The sequence below is a fragment of the Papaver somniferum genome, chromosome 6, assembly GCF_003573695.1.
Source record: "Papaver somniferum cultivar HN1 chromosome 6, ASM357369v1, whole genome shotgun sequence".
Lineage (NCBI taxonomy): Eukaryota > Viridiplantae > Streptophyta > Magnoliopsida > Ranunculales > Papaveraceae > Papaver > Papaver somniferum.
In genome coordinates, this window is record NC_039363.1 from 137590367 (window position 1) to 137612727 (window position 22361).

Genomic DNA, 22361 nt, shown 5'->3' on the forward strand with positions numbered 1-22361 from the left:
GCGTCAGTTTTCTATTGTTGGAATAACCGGCCAATGTAACCGGTAATAATCTGTTAAGTCTGTAAAAGCTTAAATAGCTGTTCTCTGTTACCTGTAAAATTAAGAAGAAAATGAAATGAAAATAGATCCGAGAGAAAAGTCCAGCGACTGTAACTCTCTTCACAGAACCTAAAACCACACTGATTCCACTTTTCTGGCAAAGGGAAGTAATGGCTCTTCAAAATTTTCTTTTACACATAGTTCCAACATTTAACAAAATAACAATTTTAAGGCAGACTTACAACATCAATTCTCGCTCTTCCATTGATAACTCAAGTAGTTGTTCGTAATTGTTAAAAGTTAACAGGACCTTGCATTATATAATGCTGTTTTCGGTGAGTGAGAAGAAAAAAGAAAGTGTAAAAACTCGCACCTGTATATCAATGCCAAAACTGGAAGGAACATGTTAATACGTTATCTACATCAATCATCTGGAGTGGTTAACGGATGTGCCAATTGTTACTGCATTGCATAATCCGAATGGATAAAGTTTTCATATGGTGTTCCTTTGAGGAAGTTGTGGACATCATCCCAGTTCGCTACTTGCTCTGCTAATGACCCTTTGTGGATTTTAACTTGACGACTCTTCAATTCCCTCTGGGGTAACCTCAAAAATCTTAGCACATCCATCAGTTTCTGCAGGAAAATCATGACCCAGTGAGAACATAATAAAGACCAATAATAACAAACATGAACTAATAAAGCATTTAGGAAAAGATGGGTATCTTACAGTGCGATTTTGTACGAGATCCTCGTAGTAAACAATGATATGGCGAGTGTTGTTGAAGTATTCTAAAGCTTTTCTAGTTGTGTCCTCTTCTTTTTTCAAAGTTGGTATCAGTAATGTAGCATTTATTGTAGGCTTGTATTTTGCTAGTATCTCAGCCTGCAAATGGCTTCCAACACTGAGTTCAGCCATAATAGGAGGGACTAAAGGAGAAAGTAAAGGAGGGAGAATATACCTCATGGGGTGAATGTGTGTGAGACTTGTGGGTCCCATTTAGTAACTTAGCATCTCGATCGTAAGTATTGGCAAGCACAGAGATCATCCGGCGTAAAAGATTTCTTCGAAAAAGAAATATAGCAGAAACACCATTCTGGTTAAAATAATCCACTATTTCCTTGTGATTTGCCATCAACCCCTGTAACAAAGTTTTCATTGAAATGCCTAAATGAGAACACATGAAAAAAAAAAAAGAAGTTGGCCCTCAATCTAACCTAGAGAAGAGAAAGTAGCAGGTGTGAAAAAAAGTTTTCATCCTCATCCACAGCACCAAAATTATATGCAGCCTATGAGTTCATATATGGATTTCATTGTGCATCACTTGACATTAAGCATTGCCGAGATTCAAGAAGCATAGTTTACAGCCTTGCAGCAACTAATTTTTATCCAAGGACAGAACAGAAAGAGCAATCCCTATAACTATTATACAGCTTACTAAGGTATATGCTTAATGTATGAGATTTCACAACCATGGCTGCAACTACCTTAATTCCGCTTATGGAGAAAGAAGATTTAACAAAGCATACTAGTTTAGTAGCTGGAAGTTTCACTATAAGAGACAGAATCACTGGGGGAAGATAGCCTAATTTTAACTAGCTCATTCCTGAACTTTTCAATCATCTCAATTCTTCCTTGTTCTTGTATTGTATTTGTTCTAAATACATTGACGAAGGTATTAAGGGTATGCCAAGTTGACAACTTCAATCAAAGTAGTACAGTGGTCAAATTATCTCCGCGACGGGTAAGGTTTTAAAAAAGGCATTTATGTTATAAAGTTATGGGTCTGCGGGACTCTCATTTACAGTCTCCTTATGAAAGATAATGGGCAGAACAAAAAAACATAGTAGCCGTTTTTGTATACCTGATTAAGCATCCATTTTAAACCAACTGCAGCTGAGCACTCATTCTTGGACGCACTATTGAACCAGTCCAAGTTATAAAGTGTATCCAGTGTCTTTACGATTGATGTGATATTACTCCTTCTATCTTTATTAGAGAAAATCTCCCCATATGAGCTGACATTAATATGGCTATTTAATAATGTCTCAAACCATCCACTTCCTGATCTCTGCATTGATAAAATTGCAAAGTCTCGAACAGGATTGCACGCACATTCAGCTCTGTTAAAACCAAAACACAGCAGAAAAATCAGAAATTCAACATGAAATCCATCACTGGAAACCAAAAGCAAAAAAGTGTGCGACAACAGAAAATCACCTGCTAAATGTTTCCGGTTTCGGGTAATGCAATTTGGGAATCTCATGTTTTAATTTAGGGCAAGAAGGTTCAAGGAACTCTAGGTTTGTAAATTTGACCTTGGTGCCAGTGCTAATCTGTTTGAGACAGATTGAACAAATATAAACCCCACAGACCATGGCAAATGCTAATACAACCATCCGCAAGACTAATGGAGATTTCTTTGGAACCTTTACAATGAGGTTATCATCCTGCATTATCCAAGTTCACCCAGTCTGTTAGTAAAACAGAATTCAGATAAATCACTGACCCGAACTACATTATGGCATTCTAAAAAGTAGAACAAATGGTAATCAAAATTAGCAAAAAACTAATCAAAAAACAAAAATGAGAAAAAAGGGTTTCATCTTAATGGATCTTTGGAGCATCAAATCAATGAAACTAGTAGTACTGCAGCAGTATTTTTCTATAAATGTCCAAACCAAAAAACCCCAAATAAAAAACAGATCATGTGATGAAGGAAAAAAAAAACACAGCATAAGTGTTATAAAACAAATCTCATAAAGCTAAGACATTTTTCTCACAAAAAAGGAAATCAATCAGAGAACAGGGCAAAGAAGAAGATGAACCTGATAATAAATCAAAGAAATAAATAACAAGACTGAAACATAAACCTTATTGTTGTTGAGATCATCAACCATATTTTCCTTTGAAATAGAACAAGAGTAATGGGGATTGGCAGCTCAGATTCCTCTCCGTTCTCTCTCTCAGACCCAGAACTCAGAAGAAGAGAAAAGTAGTTGTTGCTTTTTTCTTTTTAGGTATTCCTCGTGATGAAGGACACTATCATTATTAACACTTTGACGCTCTCTCCTTTTTTTGGTATTGCTGCTAATAAGAGTTGTTTCCTTTCTGTAAACTCGGAAAGTATGTCCAAGAGCTGATTAGAAACTTTAAAGAGCTGATTAAGAAAGATGAACCAAATCAACAACTAAAATTTGTTTCCAGAAACAATAACTAAATCTTAATAATAACGAAGACAAGAACAACAATAACTAAATCTTAAATTTAGATTTGGATCATTTCTTTCTTTCTTTTTTTGTTTCTCTCCCCTGTCCTCTACTTCCGGAAATTGGTTTCTTTTTCTGTCCCAACTCTTGACTACATGACCTGGCACACCACCATCATCGTCATCATATACTCGAATCTACTTGAGTATGGACATTGGACGGCTCATGCCGATGCTCATTGGCATTGCCTGTTGCGTATCAAGAACGGGCTGTAACGGGTACCTCACAAAAATGGAGAGCAGAAATATCAAAGAGGAAGACTTTTCTTGCGTATGAGAAAATTTTAATTTTGTTTTTGTTCTTGTTCTTCTTCACATTTCCAAATCTTTGGAATTGTAACTTACGGACAATGACATTGGGAGAGTCATTTTAGCCCGATTTAGGTTGTTAACAGACAAAATTGTTATAATAAAAAAAGATGAAAGAAAATGCTACTGTAAATTATTTTATTGACAAATGGGATTTGATTATAATAAGACACATACAAAAAGTTCGGATCTTTCATGGTTTTATTTTGGTTCTTCAGATTTCAGACGGGATATGTGGATCTAATCCACAACTGAAATCTCATCCTACGTTGTAATAAACCACCTCAATTATTCAACTCTGTCTGTCAAATGTCGACCAAAAAAATCTGCATGATTAGAATCGACTCTACTGAGATTCAAAAATCTGAATGATTAATTTCACAAAAGCAGTGACAGAATGGTTATCTATTTAGACAGGATTAAGGAGTCTGGGGGTCAAACCATACACGGATCTTTCTTAGTCTGGCCTGCTTCACACCTGACTCGAGGAAGATTGTAAATCAGCTACCTCATATGAACTCATGAAGGCTAGAACTTTGGCGCTAGCATTACAAAATGATTAACCGGACAATCTGGCCTAGAAAGCGGAATGACTTTGCTGCTTCTCTTAAGCACTTGTTCTTCTCATCCCTGGTCCAGTGCTGAGTGAAGACCACAACCACAAAAAAGTGATTTAGAAAAACAACAGTACGAATTATGATTTAGAAAAATCTTGGTGGCAAGATGGAAAACTCGAGTTTCCTTTTAAAGAATATTAAGACTACATAATCAGTGTTATTTACCTCTCCAAGCTTGTTGAGGTTCTCTCTGACAGCTTTCAACAACTCCGGGGCTTCCTCTTCCCATCTGTTGAATTCCAACTCCCTTCCTTCAAGAATCCTCTCAGACACCTACAGGTCAACATTTGAATAGTGAACCATTCCTCACTGGTCATAAACTCAAATCTGTTTAAAATGTACATTTGGAAATGCAAGTAATACCAGACGATAACAACTTGATCAAGGCTCAAACATTGTTACACTCAATGATTCTTAGTAATAATGCAGCTACCTGAGTTATTACTTCCGCCTTGATTCCAGGGAGCACTAAACAGCAAATAACAACAACAACCAAGCCTTTAGTCCCAAACAAGTTGGGGTAGGCTAGAAATGAAACCCATGTCGGAGTCACTAAACAGCACATGCCAGAAAAAACACAACATGTATCCCATAAATTTTATAGGATGGCGAAGAAGAATGTTTGCACATGACTACCAGATGATTTAATGTAGACGAAAGCACTCATTAATTTCTGAACTTGTGCAACACTCTCATCGGAGCTAAAATTGTGGTTTACGAATTAATCTCCAAGCTTCGCGTAATGCTGACATGTCTAAGCACGGGGTTCAGGTAACCTGGCGAGGAACTTACGGCAAGCTTAAACAAATTAAACTGAACACACGAATATTGCAATGAAACCAACAGCACTCTAGACATAGTATACTCCTATATTTTTTTGCGAGCTCTCTACTTTACTAGCAAGATTCAATCACATATGAAGAGTGTTTCTAACATGGCATTTTTGCATTACTAAAAGAATCTAAACTACAACTTGTGATAGTGAAATAAGAATATACACTGAACGCAAAAAAAATCTTTTGCCAGCATCATATATTAATGGAAGATTACAATTGAAGAACATTTCAGGAATGGCTATTAAAACTTTATGAAACTTTGTGGATAGTTAAATTATACCTGTTTGGAAATAACTTGTCCCCCAGAGATATGTGCGAAGTAAATGTTATAGAAATGGCAGAGAAACAAAGGAGGACTTGTTTTTGCTAAATTCTCTAAATACTCAGCATATGAGACACCAGGACTACTAGGCGGTGGAATCTCTATGTTATATTGTTGTTGAAACCATTCTAAATCTTTTCTAAGCCCTTCTGATCTCTCCAATCCTGTCCTCCTAAAGTATGTATCTACAGAGAAATAAAAAAGACCCCAGAATTTTAATTAAACAAAACAGAAATCAGAAGAAGGAAAAGGAAAAGAGGGGAAAGATAAGACACTTACAAGCAACATCTTCAGATTCATAAGCAACCCTTTCTAGGGTTTCAAAAACAAGCTTGCTGTTCACAAGGTATTTGACGAATCCTTCAATACTTGGGATCCATGTCTCACCACTCCTATCCTCTACTTCCTCCTTGGCCTCCTCATCTGATGACTCCCTTTCTTCTTCTGATTCATCACCATCGCTATCTCTATCACCGGTATTGTTGTTGGCGTTATCGTTACGGAGTTTCATGGCAACAAATCTCATTTCTTCAACAATACCTTCGTTTTCACCAGGGTATTGCTTCCTATATCTCTTTCTTTTCCTTAGCAATGGAGGAGCTGAGGTTGAGGCTGTCGCTGTTGCAGTAGGAGAGGTGGTGGTGGTGGTGGTGGTGGTTGAAAATGATGAATTTGGGTAATTTTCATCAGTGGAAGAGCAGCAGGAGATGAATGAAGAAACCCCATCCCTGTTTTTCTTAAAAGGAATAGACGTTTGAAGAGATTGTGCTAGAAACTTAGCTGATGATGATTGTTGTGGGAGAAGTTTCAAATTTGATAATGGGGATATAATTTTTTGAACCAAACTTTTGTTAGTAAATTTGTTAATGGTGGTGGTGTTAAAGGGATGAAATGGAAGAAGTGTTTTCTCCAGTATCATAATCCCACTCCCACCACTACTGCCACCATTAACACATGAAAACACCATTTCTGCTTCTTCTTAAACCTCTTCTCCTCGCCCCAAAACCCCCTTTCTTTTTATCTGTTTTGTGAAGAAAGAAATGACCTGTTGTAAGCTGTAACTTCCCCAAGTTCTTATCTACTTCTCAAAAGAGTCAAGCATCCAGGACTAAAGTCAAACCTTGGTACAATGCCTTTCTTCTGTCTGAACTCTGAACGCCCCATTGCCCATTAACAGAAACATGGCCAAAACGCCAGCATAGCCCCTCACCTGCCGTTAGTTGTTGCACTAACAGAATTAACCATAGTTGTTGGGTCATCTGTCTAAGTCAAGCAATTAATGAAACTTTGCTACTCATACAATACAAATTATGAATACTTGAATTCCCATTGAAAATTTAGAGTTATGAATACATTTTATAACCATCATGAAAAAGAGCAATAAGACCCTGTGGGTACAACCGTACAACAACAAACTTTGTATGTACATGTTTCTATCTAACTTTACTCTGCGTCCTCTCTCCTAGAAATGGAGAACTTAAATCATCCCACATGCTAATATATCTTGTGTTCAAATTTTGGGATTTGGGTTTCTACAGAAAAAATTTACATCTACCTTTTGCTTCCATGTTCAAGTATATAATGGATCTACAAACTGTTGCAACTGGTTTCTTGCTATTGAGTCTGAAATCAAGGTTTAGACGGATATTCACAGGAGTCTGCTGCAGAGCTTGTTCAGGCAACAGGACTGTTATAAGACGAGTGCCTTAGAAGAAAAGATACCGTTGGCCACGAACTCCGGGTAGCAAGCGTAACACCCTTGTGACTTGGAATCAAAATTCTTGTACTGAAAACTCATCATGTAACCTGAGCTTTTAGCTTTTGTGCGTTAAGCTTCTGAGCTTTTAGCTTCTGCAAGAGGTCTAATGTTTCTTTGTAAGATGGATCAGAGCGACTCATTGGCTTGCAAGAATTTATGTGATCCGTCGAATCTAATACCTGAATTCAAAAAGTAGAGGAAGAAAAACATGAACAAATGTAATCTTTATGCTGAATATAAATTGGCTGTTGTTTGTTGTTAATTTCATATAGACGTTCTGTAGTTGCCATGGAGTTAGAAAGATTGACAGCCAATAAGTTTACTTAGGACTCAATACTTATGGACTTCCAGTTCATGTGTTTGAAAATTATGAAGACGAATCTTTAACACAGATGGTCATGATTATGAAAATTGCAAAAAGCAAGACTAAACTTTGGCTGGGGGTAAAAGGCACCGACTAACCTACAGACAAATCAATTCTTTGTATTTTCTAAGGGAGGACAGATTAAGATATGAATCATCCTAGGCTTCAGAACTGGATCTATTGTATTCTTAAGAAACAAGCTCTTAACCCGATGCCTATACACAGGACTATCAGGTATCATAGTTTAAACGCAGAAATTGGTCACACGGTAGTAGTTATCTTGCAGTTTTCTTATTGTGAGCTTACTTCTTTTGCAATTCTAACTATGTGCTGGGGGCTAAAAGCCACAGACTGACTTGCAGGGAATAGTATACAAAACAGATAAAATCAATCCTTTGTATTCTCTAAGGGAGAAAGCATTATGAATACTGATCATCCTAAGCTTCTTGAAACTGGACCTATTGTATTCTTTAAAAGTACCTCTTTACATTAGTTTCATTCTAGAACTTTCCTTCCTAACAGAAAATGTGAGCAAAATGTGCTTGCATCAAACTTACAACAATTTCACCAAAACCAGGATAGGATGATTCAAGAGGCACAATTTCCATTCGAAAGGCCCATCCTCCATAACCTTCAACAATTGGAGTTACCTTGGTCTGTAAGAAACACTTGTCAGCTCAAAGAAGACACTGAAGAATGATATTAAAATGACATCAAACTAGGTAATAGTGGTATCTTGTGAAAAATGGTATTACCTCACAAAAACTAAGAACCTCAAGCCGTCCTTTACTATGAAGTTGACGAATACAGTCGTTAAGTTCAACCAGTCTTGCACATCCACTTCGCAACTCCCCTATCTACAAAAACACTTGGTTGATATGCGTATTCAACAGATTTATTATAAATAAAAAAAAATGGAAATTCGGACGCCAATACAAAACAGCCTAACAATTTCTTCAACTTCAAAAGAAAATACTAACACTTGGAGCTGGACGTAATACAAGACCCATTCGCCAAGGCATGTCTGCAAGTCTGCTGCCAAAATGTGGACAGCTATAAAAAACCTGAAACCAAGTACAAAAAGACAGATATAAATTGGAAGTAACATAAGGAGAACCCTAGAGTGAGAAATTATGAGATTCTTTACACTACACTTACAACTCCGACGGTGTTGTCGACAAACTGTTCGAGATTTTCTTGCTTTGCATGATTCAACATCTGCTTAACAACCAGGCCTCCCATACTGCAGACAAGAACACAAAGAAAATCAAACACATAAATACAGGCACCCATTGGCAATAACACAGACTTGCTTATATGTAGTAAAACTGGGACACCAAACCCAAGAAAAAGTAACTACTGCATAGAAACTATTTGTTCCATTCTATCAAAGGTATACTCTTCTATTTACGTGATGGTTTGATGAGATTTATCTTTGACATACAACAAAACAGAGACACGTAATAAATTTTAGATATATTTAAAACTCCGCATGGGTAACTCTTTCAGGTTGCTCGACATGTTTAGTTTAATAAATTCTTCAGGATCATGAAAAGGAATATGCTGGCAAAGAAATTAATCAAAAGTACAACCTGTGTCACAAATACTACAGGACGACTTCCAATGCCTGCGGCAGTTAGCTTTTTCAATAACATCAAACTGACTTCCTGCACCAGTTTTGAAAGTACAGCGATTAACAGCAGGTACCAGAAAAACTCCTTGAAGTTTCATTTTATATAAATATATACATAGTAGATATTTCAATCTAAAGATCACATGCTCCACTACTCTTCCTATATTTCTTTCTATTTATTTTTATTGACCTGTATTCCTTAAGAAGCTCAAAAAAATAAAAGAAATACACAAAGTCGACAATCATTACGATTAACTATATCATTCTAGTGGAATCAACTCTTTGGGTAAGGAAAAGACTGTAGTAGACTGGTACTAAGAGACCCACCACCCATATAACCACTACTACACTCCCAAAGATCACTCAATTTAGAGAGCCGCACTCCAAATTGAGGTTCATACCAATCTAAACTGAGACTAGTAAAACTTTGAACAAACCTAAGTTGGTCGGGTAGTATTTGTTGGTTTGGTCAGACAAATTGAAACTTCATTCAACAACTTGTAGTACCTATCAGACCCTTTGTTTTTAATCTCCTTATGATGTTGGTAGCATTAACCTACAAATAACTACTTCAGATCTTTGCAGATATCAAACCTATTATCATTTATGCTAAATCCTATTGTACGGAAGCAATCTGGTTCAGCAAATTCTCCAGAGTATAATGTCAAAAAGATGGCTTCTTATTTATCCGTTTCATATACAACAAGCACCAGACTCGCATTTCAAAATAAGAACCATACCTTGTAAGAAAACTGTCCAGCAACTAATTTGACTCTTTAAAGCATATGAAAATGAAATACAAAACAGGTAAATGTAAATATTAAATACATGATAATAGCACAAACCTGGAGAGGCAAAGTAGCTCCAGACCACTGAGTTAGATTTGTCTGCATAAATCATTCAATTAGATGGTACATGTTCATCAGAGGTTCCAGCCTGGACACTTTCTTGGAATTAAAATTACTAGCTGCTAAATTGATTGATAATTAAGGGTTCAGAAGAAAATTAATTTTTCGTTATCTCAGGACAAGATATAGAGAAAACCACCTAAAGAAACAGTTTCAAAGTATCAAGCGCCGAAGTATAAACACACCTTGTATTTGATAGAAAACACCCGAGCATCAGGAAAATCAGCCGCAAGCCATTCCCTTGGCCAAAATGTTCCTAGCTTCCCAGCCTCCTGATCTATCTTTTCAACCAGGCCAGATTTACTAGTTGTTGAGGACTTATTTCGGCTATACGCCAAGTCTTGAAAGGGCCTCCACGTAGGCCATGAACAAAGACAATGTCCAGTATAGCATCATCATCTTGTGAGCAGCTCTCGGACCCGCTAATAGAAGTAGATAAACCATCATTTTCTGAATAGCCAGTCACAGTTGTAGACTCTCCGTCTCCGGATTCTTCACCAGATTCACCATCGCGCAAATCTGGTTTCTTTCCAGATGGAGTATTAAGTTCACTACTCGAATCAGTTTTATCAGGACACTTCCAATGTGGCATTTGAGGGTTACTTAGAAAAATCATGTCATCATATTTAGGGCAGGTATTATTTTGGTTTCCCGAGTACCCATCATGACCATTATTATCATCGGAACTCCTATCCATATTTTCTGAGCAAAATACGTTCAATAATGTGGCCCTCGCGTAGCTTTGAACCTTGAGGTCATGGCAACCAGGAAGCTTACCATTAGCACAATCAGCCAGCCATTTGCACCAAACTTCATCTGCTATTATGGCCTTCCGGACTTTAGGAAGAACAGAAAGGATAGTTAGCAGCCTACCTGCATGTCTTCTGACGTGAGCTGTAGGAGGAACTCTAACACTAGAGGAATCATTTGCATCCACAACAGAAATTTCACCAGGGGAATTCTTTATTTGCTCCTGCATCTCATGAACTCTTGATGCATCATATGTTTCAATGGCAGCAAGCTGCTCATAATCATCCCTCAAAAGGAAACGCCTCAGCAAACACAACATCCCAAGATCAACTATTTTGTTCTGGCACACCGTATCATCAGTAGAAACCTCCGCAAGGGACTTGATACCCTTAAGTGTGGCCAAAGCAGAATCTGCAGCGTCAAACTTACGCAATTTGTCTTTATTCATAGCTTTAAATGGCGCCGCAAATGGTTCCAAAGAAAGCAGCTCCCCAAGAGGGAATGTATCAACAGAATCTTTGTTTGTTCCTAATTGAATCCCAGCCAGATTAACAACAGCAACAGCCAATTGATTGGTGATCTGTTCAGCAATAAGCGCATTGGACTGATCAATTTGAGTCTGCAAAGACAGTTGACAACCATAAATGCGTTAAAACTAGTAAAATCAGATACAGTTTTTTATATGTAGGCATAGGATACGCTACTAAAAAGTTAACATCTCCGTACCTTCACTTTGTCGTTTTTTGGCTGACTGCTTCCTTTGGATGTTGTCTTGTTGGACGCTAGAATCTCTTTCAGTATAGCAGCTAACCATCCTTGAGAAATTGGAATTGACAATGGTCCATAGGTTTCAAGTATGTATGAAAGGATATTTGTTGCTGAACCCCGGAGGTTGTTCGACGAAAAATTTCCACAAACCCAGGGTAAGAGAATACTGGACCACTTTTGACTTTCTTCTAGAGATAAATGCATTTCTCCAGCACACAACAATTCCAAGGCCTTAGCTAACGCTTCTTGCACATGCCCACGCTTCTGAGTCTCTTTAGCAATATCTCTCATTATGTGAAGACCTTTTTCCATCACTACCTTCTGTGCACCGCGACTTCTTTCAACAGAAACTAGGAAGGCAGATAAAGCAACTCGAACCAACAGAATGTCTTTATTTTTACTCGCTTCTGCAGCAGTGGAAAGAAGACTTGAACTCCAATCAGGAACAGAATCAAATAAGGGTAATGTCTTATCTTTCAAAAGCAAGCGAGCCACCAAACTCCCATGCCATTTCACAGTTCTCTCGGGTGCTATTAAAGCAGTCATGACAGCATCCCCATCCTGGTCAAGTTCATGAATATGAGATCGATTAATATCTGAAGCCGATGCCCAATTTGCTAAAGCCCATGCTGCAAAAGGTACAGCAACATGTTCACGCTGCAAATCATCCCATAGACCTGGAGCAGAACCAGATGCTAGCCTTCGCTCCGGTCGCAAGTTATCATGACTTCTTTGCAACATCAGAGTTGAAGGAACATAAGAAACTGGTCCTTCTTGGTCAGCGCTGTGGTGAACTCCATTTGTTCTTGACAAACCCAACACAGATGTACCTCCAAGAACCTTTAATCCAATACCTCGCAATCCTGTTCCACCATCATCATCATCTTCCTCAGACTCATCCAAGTGCATACCACCTTCCTCGATAACTTCAATTGCTGTGGCAATATCTCTTATGTCTGCATGTACTGGCAGAGAAGGTTGAAATACTTCTTTGTCTAAGCTATCACAGTTGGATGTGACAATGTCCATAATAGCAGCCACAAGCATGCTCTTACCCTTGGAAACCCCAGCATTATCAAGTGAACTTCGTCTATCTTGCTGCTCCAGCAAGAAAACAAATTCAAAACATCAAAATAACTCGAAACACAGAACATAAGAAACAAAAGGAAAACAGCATGACCATTATGAAATTCTACTTGGACTCAGATAGGACTTCAAGAGTCCCCTACGGGCTAAATGCACGCCTCGTGTTCAGGATCTCAAACCCTCTTTTAGCTTGCGATCCTTATTTGCTGATCTGTTGGAAATTCGTCAACCATTCTATGATATCTCCTAGCCTTCAATTTCTACATGTCATTTAAATGCATACCTTATCTCACAAAATGTTGCACTATTGACTAAAAGGTTTTCGGAATGAACCTCCACCATTATAAATTGCAAGGTAATATATCTCCAACATTTCGAATTTGCCATACATAAACTACTTAGACAGAATATGAACATATTTACAACAATGCAATAATTGCTATTCAAAAATGATAAAAGCCTTTTACCTTTTTGTCTTTTCGTGGTTGAAAAGAAAAGATGAACTTAAGAAGGTTTGGAACAGCACGAGGTCTTCCGAGCACAGCTTCACATACATTCGGATCAGAAATTAAATAGGAAAGTGCTCTAGCAGATTCAGCTTGAGTACCAGAATCCTTGGAAGAAGAAACAGTGTCTAATAACCAATCCACAACAGCTCCACTACCAGCACCAACAATGGCAGATCTACGAGTTTCACTGGCCGCGACAATATCAGCAAGCAATGATGCAACCCTAAGTTCAAATCCTAATCTAACTTCTTGATTTGCAGATGATAAAACCGAACTTAACGATCTCCATACAACAGTAGTAGCAACACCAGTTTGTTTCATTTGATTATAAATTTTCATAAAAGAATTCTTAGATTTCTCAATAGAATGTTCAAGATCAATGTAATCGTATCCAGATTTCTTACTAATCGTATCATTATTATCAATGAGAACTGAAGCAGCAACAATAGTTGAAATTAGGGTTGCTGAAATCGCAAATATGGATTTCCGAGATAGAGTACGAGCAGAAGATGATGAAGAAGGGGAAATTGTAACCATTGGTGGTGGAGAATTAGGGACATTTTGGGGATTTTCGACCTTTACGGGTGGAAATTCAACAGGGTTTTGAGATTGTCGTCGTGGTGATGATGAAAAAAATGAGAGATTACGACGAGAAGCAATAAATTGAAGATTACGAAGATTTCTGATGCAGATACGAATCAAATTCATGGTTAAACCATCAAATCAAAACCCTAGATAACTTTTTTTTGTTGTTCATGTGGAAAAGGGGGTTTTCCGCAGAGGCGAATATGGCGGCAAATATAAGTACTGTATGGGAGACGCAGCGAATCGGGAATAATTCATTAACCTGGGGGAAAAGGATATAGGCGGGATTTACCGGGATTGAAACCAAAATGGGCCTATAATTCAGGTGTTTGTAATATGTAGGAATGGCACCTTTGGTAGAGTTTGCGATTCATGGAAGACCTGGAACAGCAAAAATTCTGTTCAGAAATATGCGTGTTTAAAACGCATATTCGCCGCATTTGGGAATGAGTAATTTTTTTTAATTTTTTTTTTTTTTTTATGGTTTGAAAGAGTGGTCTAGGACTGTTGGGCTACATCCTTAACTCTTATAAGGAGTTGTTTTTGGCAATTACGTTAAAACGCATATCCGCCGCATTTGGGAAGGAGTAATTTATTTTTATTTTATTTTGATGGTTTGGAAGGGTGGTCTTGGGCTATATCCTTAACTCTTATAAGGAGTTATTTCTTGTAACTATGGGTTCGAACTCCCACCTCCACAGTGGGAGGGAGCATACCAACCATCGTACCATTTAATGGTTGGCAAATGAATGAGTAATTTATAGGTTTGGTAAATTGGTAACTAAAAATATAGAACTTCGGAGAGATAACTATCCCGTTTCAGTGAAATTGAGGAAGGGAAATTGGGAGGGGAACCTATCCATCAATCTTTGTAATGCAATAGAAAAACAAAGCCCACACTTCATGTTAGTAAGAGGGCTTTTTATTTTTTTGTGTTGATGGTGGTTTTTAGCTTAGAGTTAAAATCATAAAACCTTAGTTAGACAGTGATGTCACACTTGAGTAATGATGTCGCCACTAGCACATTTATTGAACCATTCAACATGTCTGCGTAAAATTATCGGGGTACATTTTTTACATACCATGCTCCACGGCAGAGCCCTCGGTACTGAATGGCATCATCTCTGCACATGCCAGCCGCGCATGGTAGCCAAATGTGCCAATCACGCGTGCCACATATTTTAAACTAGGATTTCGACACGCTAAACCCTAATAGTCACCTCTCCACGCCAAAGGCATGCCAACCATGCCAGCCGCACCACCGTGCCAATGGCATGCCATGCCATCCACATCTCCGCGCCAAAGGCATGCCAACCATGCCAGCCGCACCGCCGTTCCAATGGCATGCCATGCCATGCCAGCCACATCTCCGCGCCAAAGGCATTCCAACTATGCCATCTGCACCACCGTGCCAATGGCATGCCATGCCAGCCACATCTCCACGCCAAAGGCATACCAACCATGCCAGCCGCACCACCGTGTCAATGGCATGCCATGCCAGCCACATCTCCGTGCCAAAGGCATGCCAACCATGTCAGTCGCACCACCGTGCCAATGGCATGCCATGCCAGCCACATCTCCGAGCCAAAGTCATGCCAACCATGCCAGTCGCACCAACGTGCCAATGGCATGCCATGCCAGTCACATCTCCGCGCCAAAGGCATACCAACCATGCCATCCGCACCACCGTGCCAATGGCATGCCGTGCCAGCCACACCTCCGCACCAAAGCCATGCCGGCCATGCCTCCATGTCGTTGGCTGCCAAACGAAGGGTTGCCAAAATCAACGTCCACCCTTCCTTCTGAGGTGCAAATATCAACCTCCAAGTTCGCCACCAAACGCGTGGAAACTTTTGGCCCAATGCCAAGCCCTAATTTTGGCCGCGCCTAAACTATGCCAAAACCCTAATTCTGGCCGCGCCTAAAACTATGCCAAAATCCTAGCTTGGTCGCGCTTAAAACCATGCCAAATCCATGTCGTCCATGCCAAAGCCATGCCGGCCATGTCGCTGGCTTCCAAACGAAGGGTTGCAACAATCAACGCTTATCATTCCTCCTGAGATGCAGATCTCAGCCGTACAAATTTGCCACCAAACGAATTGTGGCAATCTCTTAGCTACGGTGCCAACTCTTGGCAACGGTGCCAAAGCCCTAATTTAGTCACGCCAAAGCCATGTCGGCATGCCTCCATGTCGCGGGATGCCAAACGGAAGGTTGCAACAATCAACGTATATCCTTCCTCCTGAGATGCAGATCTCAGCCGTACAAACTTGCCACCAAATGACTTGTGGCAATCTCTTGGCTACGGTGCCAATTCTTGGCCACGGTGCCAAAGCCCTAATTTGACCACGCCAAAGCCATGCCGGCCATGCCTCCATGCCACTGGCTGCCAAACGGAAGGTTACAACAATTAACGGTTATCCTTCCTCCTGAGATGCAGATCTTAGCCGTACAAACTTTCCACCAAACGACTTGTGGCAACCTTTGGCTACGCTGCCAACTCTTTGGCCACGGCACATACTTAGATATTCCAATTCTTTGGTCACAGCACCAAACCCTAATTAGCCACGCTAAGAGCATGCGCAAGCCATGCCAGCACCGTGGCCACGCCATTGGCTACCAACGGAAGGTAACCACAATCAACGGCTAACCTTCCTCTCAAGATGCGAAACCTCGGCCGTCGAAAGTCACCACTGAACCGGAAAGACTCCCAATCTTAACTTGCCAAACAATAACAACATTCTACACGTTTTCCACGAAAACACTCGAGACATCAAAACATGTCACAAACAAGGGGATGCTCATCAGGGTATTGGTCTGGCGGTTTACGGCGTGCGGCGTACACTATGCCCGTTACAAGAAAGTGTCATAAGAATGAATCAGTTAGTAAATACAAGGAGTAATGGTGAAATGTTCCCTTCATTATAAAAACATCAATTCCAGGCGTTACCCGTTACCACTTTCTTCCATTTATTCAACCATTTCCACTTCTAACGAGACCAGGGTACGTTTCATTGCGACTTGTATAAATAGGTCTCACCTATTTCCACCAAAGACAAGTTTTAGTCAGGAGAATACAACACTCAGAAATCACTTGTTAACTTTCCCATCTGTTAGCTTTCCACTTTCTGATACAAGTCGTCAAACAACTACTCTTCCAGAATCAACTATTCTGGTCTCAACACTCTCTTCGCTTCCCTCTTTAAGACCAACCCTTCTCCTTCACTTTGTGACCGAAGCAAGTCTGGAACGGCCATTTCTTGGTTTAGGCCGGATTTGTACAGATTGATCTCTCGAATCAAAGTACTCCCTTGCAGTACATTGTTTAGGGTTTAAACTCATTTCTCACCCACACACACGAAATTACCGAAATCAGCATAAACCGTTTTCACCCTCAAACAATTGGAGACCACAGTGGGAGATTAATCTCTCGGTTGCAATACCAATTTCAGATTACGCTTTTTAACTCCTACTCAGGAAGTTGGTCGGTTTTAGGACTGAATCCGTGCCCCCAAGTTCCACTCAGGCGAATGGAAGTGTTTCCTCTCCCAATGCAACATCCAACAACGCGATCGACGGAGAAGTTCCAAGGCTGGCCGATTTGGCACGTGTTCAGGAGATCCACACCAGGAATATGGATCTGATGAAAGAGGCGATTGATATCATACTCGACTTCCTTATCAGCTTAACATCGGAGTTGAGTGACCCACCTGTCCCGAAAATTCCAGAACTGGGGACTAACGTCCCAGACGATCATTCCCAAGTCAACAGCTTCACTACCAATCAGAAACCAGTAGCCCAGGAAGCGGCCTCATAGGTGGAAATTTTATGTGAACTCATACATCTTTCAAAGGATCAACGGATGGAGACGTTCATTGCTATCAATCGAATAGCGTCAAACGCATCCCTGGTTCCTTCGCGTTTGGAAACATCAAGAATGCCGAAGATGTCCATCAACAATATCACGTTTACCGACGATGACATGATGGCAGAAGAAGGACATAACCGTGCCCTACACGTCACAGCCCGTATCAAGGATGTGGAATTCAAAAGGGCCCTCATCAACACAGGAGCGTCCTCCAATGTCGTTACCCTAAGGACGCTCAGAACAGCCAGGGTGCGGCCAAGCGAAGTCGTGCGACAGTCCACTACGATGACCGATTTCGAAGGCAACCAAACCAGCACGTATGGATACGTTAACCTGAATTTATCAGTAGGACCGGTCCAGTCAAAGGTAAGGTTCGAAGTAATCGAAAAGGAGCCGGATTACCATATGATACTGGGAAGACCATGGATCCACGACAGCAGAATCATTCCTTCGACATATCACCAGTGCCTGAAAACCATGCTAATCGGAGAAGTCATCCGCATCTCTGCATCGTTATATCCCTATGCGCCGATCTGTGGCATGGAGATGTTTGAGCCGAGGAAGAGCCAGCGGGGCGCAGCCAACGAATCTGACGTCAATTGAAGAAAGCGATGGGCTTGCATCGTTTCACAGAGAAACCCGATCTCACACCACCTCTTCGGAAGGGAAGCGCGCCAGTCTTCACCCGCCAAACCAGAGTTTGGCTCGCTCCCGTACCAAGCAAGAACGGGCTTTTATCATGAGTCATGATGAAAAAGGAAAAATCGTATATCAGTGCCGTTGTTAGCAATTAACATGGGAGACTACCACACTGTCTCTCCGCCCAGCAGAATGCAAACACAGTAACGAGCCGCAAGAGGAAATACCGGATGCACCACGACATCTACAGGACGGAACCAACTCTACCATGGACGTGATTGAGGTTGTCAATATCGGGAGTGAGGAATCTCCGTGACCCGTATCAATCGGCTCGACTCTATGCGCAGATGAATTCGTTAAGCTGGTTGACCTTCTAAAAGAATATCAAGACGTATTCGCATGGACATACGAGGAATGCCTGTCTTGGACGAGAAGCTGGCCACTCACCATCTACACATAATACCCGGATCAAAGCTGGTCAAACAAACCCCGAGACAAATCAGGCACGATGTGGAAGAACAGATCAAGATGGAGATTCAAAAGCTACTGGCTGCTGGTTTCGTCAAACCCATTCACCATCCTACTTGGTTGGCCAATGTGGTTCCGGTAAAAAATAAGAACGGACAAATCAAGTGATGTGTCGATTTTAGGGATCTGAACAAATGTTGCCTAAAGATGATTTTCCACTTCCTAACATTGACATTCTGGTAGACGCCACCAGTGGACACGGTATGTTCTCTTTCATGGACGGGTATATCAGCTACAATCAAATAAAGATGTACAAACACGATGCAAGTAAGTCGGCTTTTCGAACTCCCCTCAGAAACATTTACTATACTGTGATGCCCTTCGGTTTGAAAAATGCTGGCGCCACTTACCAACGCGCCATGACTACCATCTTTCACGACATGATGCACAAGCAAGTCGAAGATTACGTAGATGACATAGTGGTTAAATCAAAAACTCGGGCGACTTATGCGGAGATTCTGCGGCAGGTGTTTGAAAGGTGTCGCGAGTACAAACTGAAGATGAATCCATTGAAGTATGCTTTTGGTGTCTCTTCGGGTAAGTTCCTAGGTTTCCAGGTATCCGCCGAGGGAATTAAAGTCGACCCGGTCAAAACCCAAACCATCCTCACAATGCCACCACCGCGAACTGTGAAAGAACTCTAGAGTTTCATGGGTAAAATAAACTACATTCGCCGCTTTCTACCGGGATTGGCTCAACTTGTTGGTACGTTTACCCCCTTATTGAAGAAAGGAGCGGGTTTTGTCTGGACCACGCTACAACATGAGGCGTTTCAGAAGATTCAGCAAACATTTTCTTCCCCAGCCATCATGAAGTCTCCCATACAAGGAAGACCGTTGTGCCTCTACACTGCTTTTAGTGACACTACCGTTGGAGCTCTCCTCTCCCAAGAAGATGACGAAGGGATTGAACATCCCATATACTACTTCAGTCGAACTTTAAGAGATGCCGAACTTAGATATCCCAAAGCAGAAAAGGCGTGCTTGGCCCTGATTCACTCCATCCAGAAGTTCAGACATTACCTGTTTTCCAATAAAGTGGTGTTGATATCTATGCCCGATCCTGTGAAGTTCCTCCTCTCAAAAGCGGCCCTGATAGGAAGGCCAGACAAATGGATCCTCCAAATGCCAGAATTTGACATAACGTGCGCTTCCCCGAGAGCTATCAAAGGGCAAGCGGTTTCGGATTTGCTAGCAGCATTCCCGGGAGAGAATACCACGACGCTACAGGAGGACCTCCCTGGAGATTTTCCGGAAATCTCTTTCATCAAAGAAGAAACGTGGCTATTATTTTTCGACGGCTCCGCCACCTCTAAAATTGGTACCGGGGAAGAAGGTGTGGTTCTAGTATCCCCGGCCGGTGAAGTCTCCTCGCACTACTTCAAGCTAGACTTCCCTTGCACCAGCAATTCAGCAGAATATGAATCCTTTCTCATCGGACTGTCATTAGCTAAACAAGCTGGAGCCACATGTCTGGAAATAAGAGGGGATTCTAAATTACTCGTCAACCAGGTAAATGGAGTGTGCGCACTGAAGGAAGTAACATTGGCCCCGTGTAGAGCCGAGGCAAAAAAGCTACTAAATTACTTCGTCGACGCGACCATAACGCATGTTGGCCGCAGCCGCAACAAACATGCTGATTGTCTAGCCACACTAGCATCAAAACTGCAATTCGAAGGTCTTGAGGAAACCCTGACAGTGAAGAGACGAGCCGTGGCTTCAACATGGCTTTCGCAACCCGAGGAGGCTGAAGCCGGCGACTGGAGAACGCTGATTATCCAAGAGCTTAATAGCTCACTTTCCCAGGGAAAGGTCAGTCTCAAAACTTTACAAAATTTCTTTATGCTCCGAGGAGTGTTGTACCATCGGAACCCAGACGGTTCCTTGTCAAGATGCCTCGGAGAGGAAGAGGCGCAACAACAACTCAACCGCGTCCATGGCGAAGTTTGCGGGCTAACACTAGTGGTAACACTCTATCGCCGTTTGCAACGACTTGGCTACTACTGGCCAGAAGTGGAGGCTCAATCTCGGTTGCTTCAAAAAACATGTTCCAATTGTCAAGCACCACCGCATCAATTGGAAGTCTTCAATATTGGCCACGCCGGGGACTGGCAGGAGCCATACATCAGTTACCTTCGCGACGGCGTACTCCCCATCAACAAGAAGGACGCAGCCAAGGTAAAACAAAGGTCCAAGAGATTCATATTCCATTAAGGGATCTTATATCATAAAAGCTTTGGAGGAAGTTTGTTAGGTGTTTTAACGAGGCAGAAATCCCGATCATGCTGAAAGAAATGCACGAAGGAGAATACCAAGGAAAACGAAAGTTATTTCTTCATATACATGAGAGGTACTACTGGCCAACCATGGAGGATGATGCAGCTGTTTTTTTCAGAGATGCCAAAAATGTCAAATCTACGGAAACCTTATCCATGTACCGTCGACTCCTCTACACTCAATAAGCAGTCCGTGGCCCTTTTATAGATGGGGACTCGCCATCATTGGAAAGGTCAACCCGCCGTCTTCAAAACAGCATGTTTACATAATAACGGCAACCGAGTATATCACCAAATGGGTCGAAGCCATACCTTTACTAGGAACTACTGGAGCCACAATCACGGTGTTCATCAAGGAGTACATCATCTGCCGATTTGGCGTGCCTAAACATATCATCACCGACAACGGAACTCCTTTCGCCAACAAGCAAGTATGGGAATTGCTTGAAGAATATGGAATTAAGCAAGTTTTCTCCACCGTGTACTATCCCCAAGGAAACGGACAGGTTGAAAGCACTAACAAAACTTTGATCTGAATCCTCAGTCGGACGGTACACGATAATCCTCGGACATGGAACGAACAATTGCCAATGGCACTTTGGCGTATCCGACATCACCAAGAAGTTCCACTGGCGCCTATCCCTACTCCCTTGTCTACGGCGCATACGCCATCCTCCCAGTAGAAGTTAAAATCCCATCAGCTAGGATTACCGAAGCAAGCGGAGTTCGATGGAATGAAGCTGAAGCATTAAGCGCCAGGGTAGCAGAGTTGGACGTTGTGGATTCCAGAAGATCCAGAGTGGAAGAACACACACAAGCGTACAAAAATAGGGTTGACAGAGCATATAACAAAGTCGTAAAGCCTCGGGCTTTTCAAGTGGGATATTTGGTACTGAAGACTGCCAAACACATCCAGCAAGACGCGTCTGCACCAAAATTCTCCCCAAAATGGGAAGGGCCTTATATAGTCACGAAAGCCTAGAACAGCGAGTACTACAAGGTCATTAAAGAAGACGGAGAAAAACTGGAAGCGGTCATCAACGGAAAGTGGCTCAAGGCATACTACGCCTGACCGTCACCTCATGCCTCGCCATATCATAGCACGGCTAGCCAGGCATCTTTCCTCTTCTTTTCACATCTCAGTTATCAAGTTTCTTTTCTTTTTTTTAATTGGAGCAAATCAATAAAATTCTCTTATTTCTTAAAAAAAACAAAAAACACGCTCAAGACCCAGAAAGAAACCAAACGTCTCGCAATTACTCAGAAAAGCCCATCCAACAGATTGTAGTTCCTCGAA

At 41.2% G+C, this 22361-nt stretch overlaps 2 protein-coding genes and 1 pseudogene across 4 annotated transcripts; all 3 read right to left on the reverse strand.

The window, feature by feature from the left end:
• Positions 1-248: 248 nt before the first annotated feature.
• On the reverse strand, positions 249-3046 carry LOC113289476 (nodulation protein H-like). The gene is made up of 6 exons (XM_026538729.1): positions 2914-3046; positions 2261-2490; positions 1905-2163; positions 1002-1181; positions 770-925; positions 249-675 (listed from the first exon to the last, which is right to left on the reverse strand). Exons 1-6 carry the CDS (start codon positions 2938-2940, stop codon positions 499-501), a joined length of 1029 nt encoding a protein of 342 aa, XP_026394514.1. The 5' UTR covers positions 2941-3046; the 3' UTR covers positions 249-498.
• Positions 3047-3061: 15 nt separating this feature from the next.
• On the reverse strand, positions 3062-6417 carry LOC113289475 (probable inactive heme oxygenase 2, chloroplastic). 3 transcript variants are annotated; one of them, XR_003331029.1, is made up of 5 exons: positions 5672-6417; positions 5351-5577; positions 4400-4507; positions 4064-4258; positions 3062-3151 (listed from the first exon to the last, which is right to left on the reverse strand). XR_003331029.1 is itself a non-coding variant. In XM_026538728.1 (4 exons), the coding sequence occupies exons 1-4, from the start codon at positions 6357-6359 to the stop codon at positions 4166-4168; spliced, it is 1116 nt and encodes a 371-aa protein (XP_026394513.1). In that variant the 5' UTR covers positions 6360-6417; the 3' UTR covers positions 3062-4165. The 3 variants fall into 3 exon arrangements, 1 of the variants encoding a protein (XP_026394513.1); XR_003331028.1 differs by having other exon boundaries at positions 3062-3943; XM_026538728.1 differs by having other exon boundaries at positions 3062-4258.
• A 306-nt stretch (positions 6418-6723) lies between these two features.
• Positions 6724-13996, reverse strand: LOC113289477 (annotated as a pseudogene).
• Between the last annotated feature and the right edge of the window lie 8365 nt (positions 13997-22361).

What these genes read in the sequence shown, in the direction of transcription:
- LOC113289476 (XM_026538729.1), bottom strand. Translation starts at nt 2,940, where the DNA reads ATGGTTGATGATCTCAACAACAATAAG. An exon ending in AAACCGGAAACATTTAGCAG is followed by an intron (nt 2,164 to 2,260) that starts GTGATTTTCTGT and finishes TGGTTTTAACAG; the next exon opens with AGCTGAATGTGCGTGCAATC. An exon ending in ATCTCGTACAAAATCGCACT is followed by an intron (nt 676 to 769) that starts GTAAGATACCCA and finishes ATTTTCCTGCAG; the next exon opens with AAACTGATGGATGTGCTAAG.
- LOC113289475 (XM_026538728.1), bottom strand. Translation starts at nt 6,359, where the DNA reads ATGGTGTTTTCATGTGTTAATGGTGGCAGTAGTGGTGGGAGTGGGATT. An exon ending in TGAATCTGAAGATGTTGCTT is followed by an intron (nt 5,578 to 5,671) that starts GTAAGTGTCTTA and finishes ATTTCTCTGTAG; the next exon opens with ATACATACTTTAGGAGGACA. An exon ending in ACCTCAACAAGCTTGGAGAG is followed by an intron (nt 4,259 to 4,399) that starts GTAAATAACACT and finishes GTCTTCACTCAG; the next exon opens with CACTGGACCAGGGATGAGAA.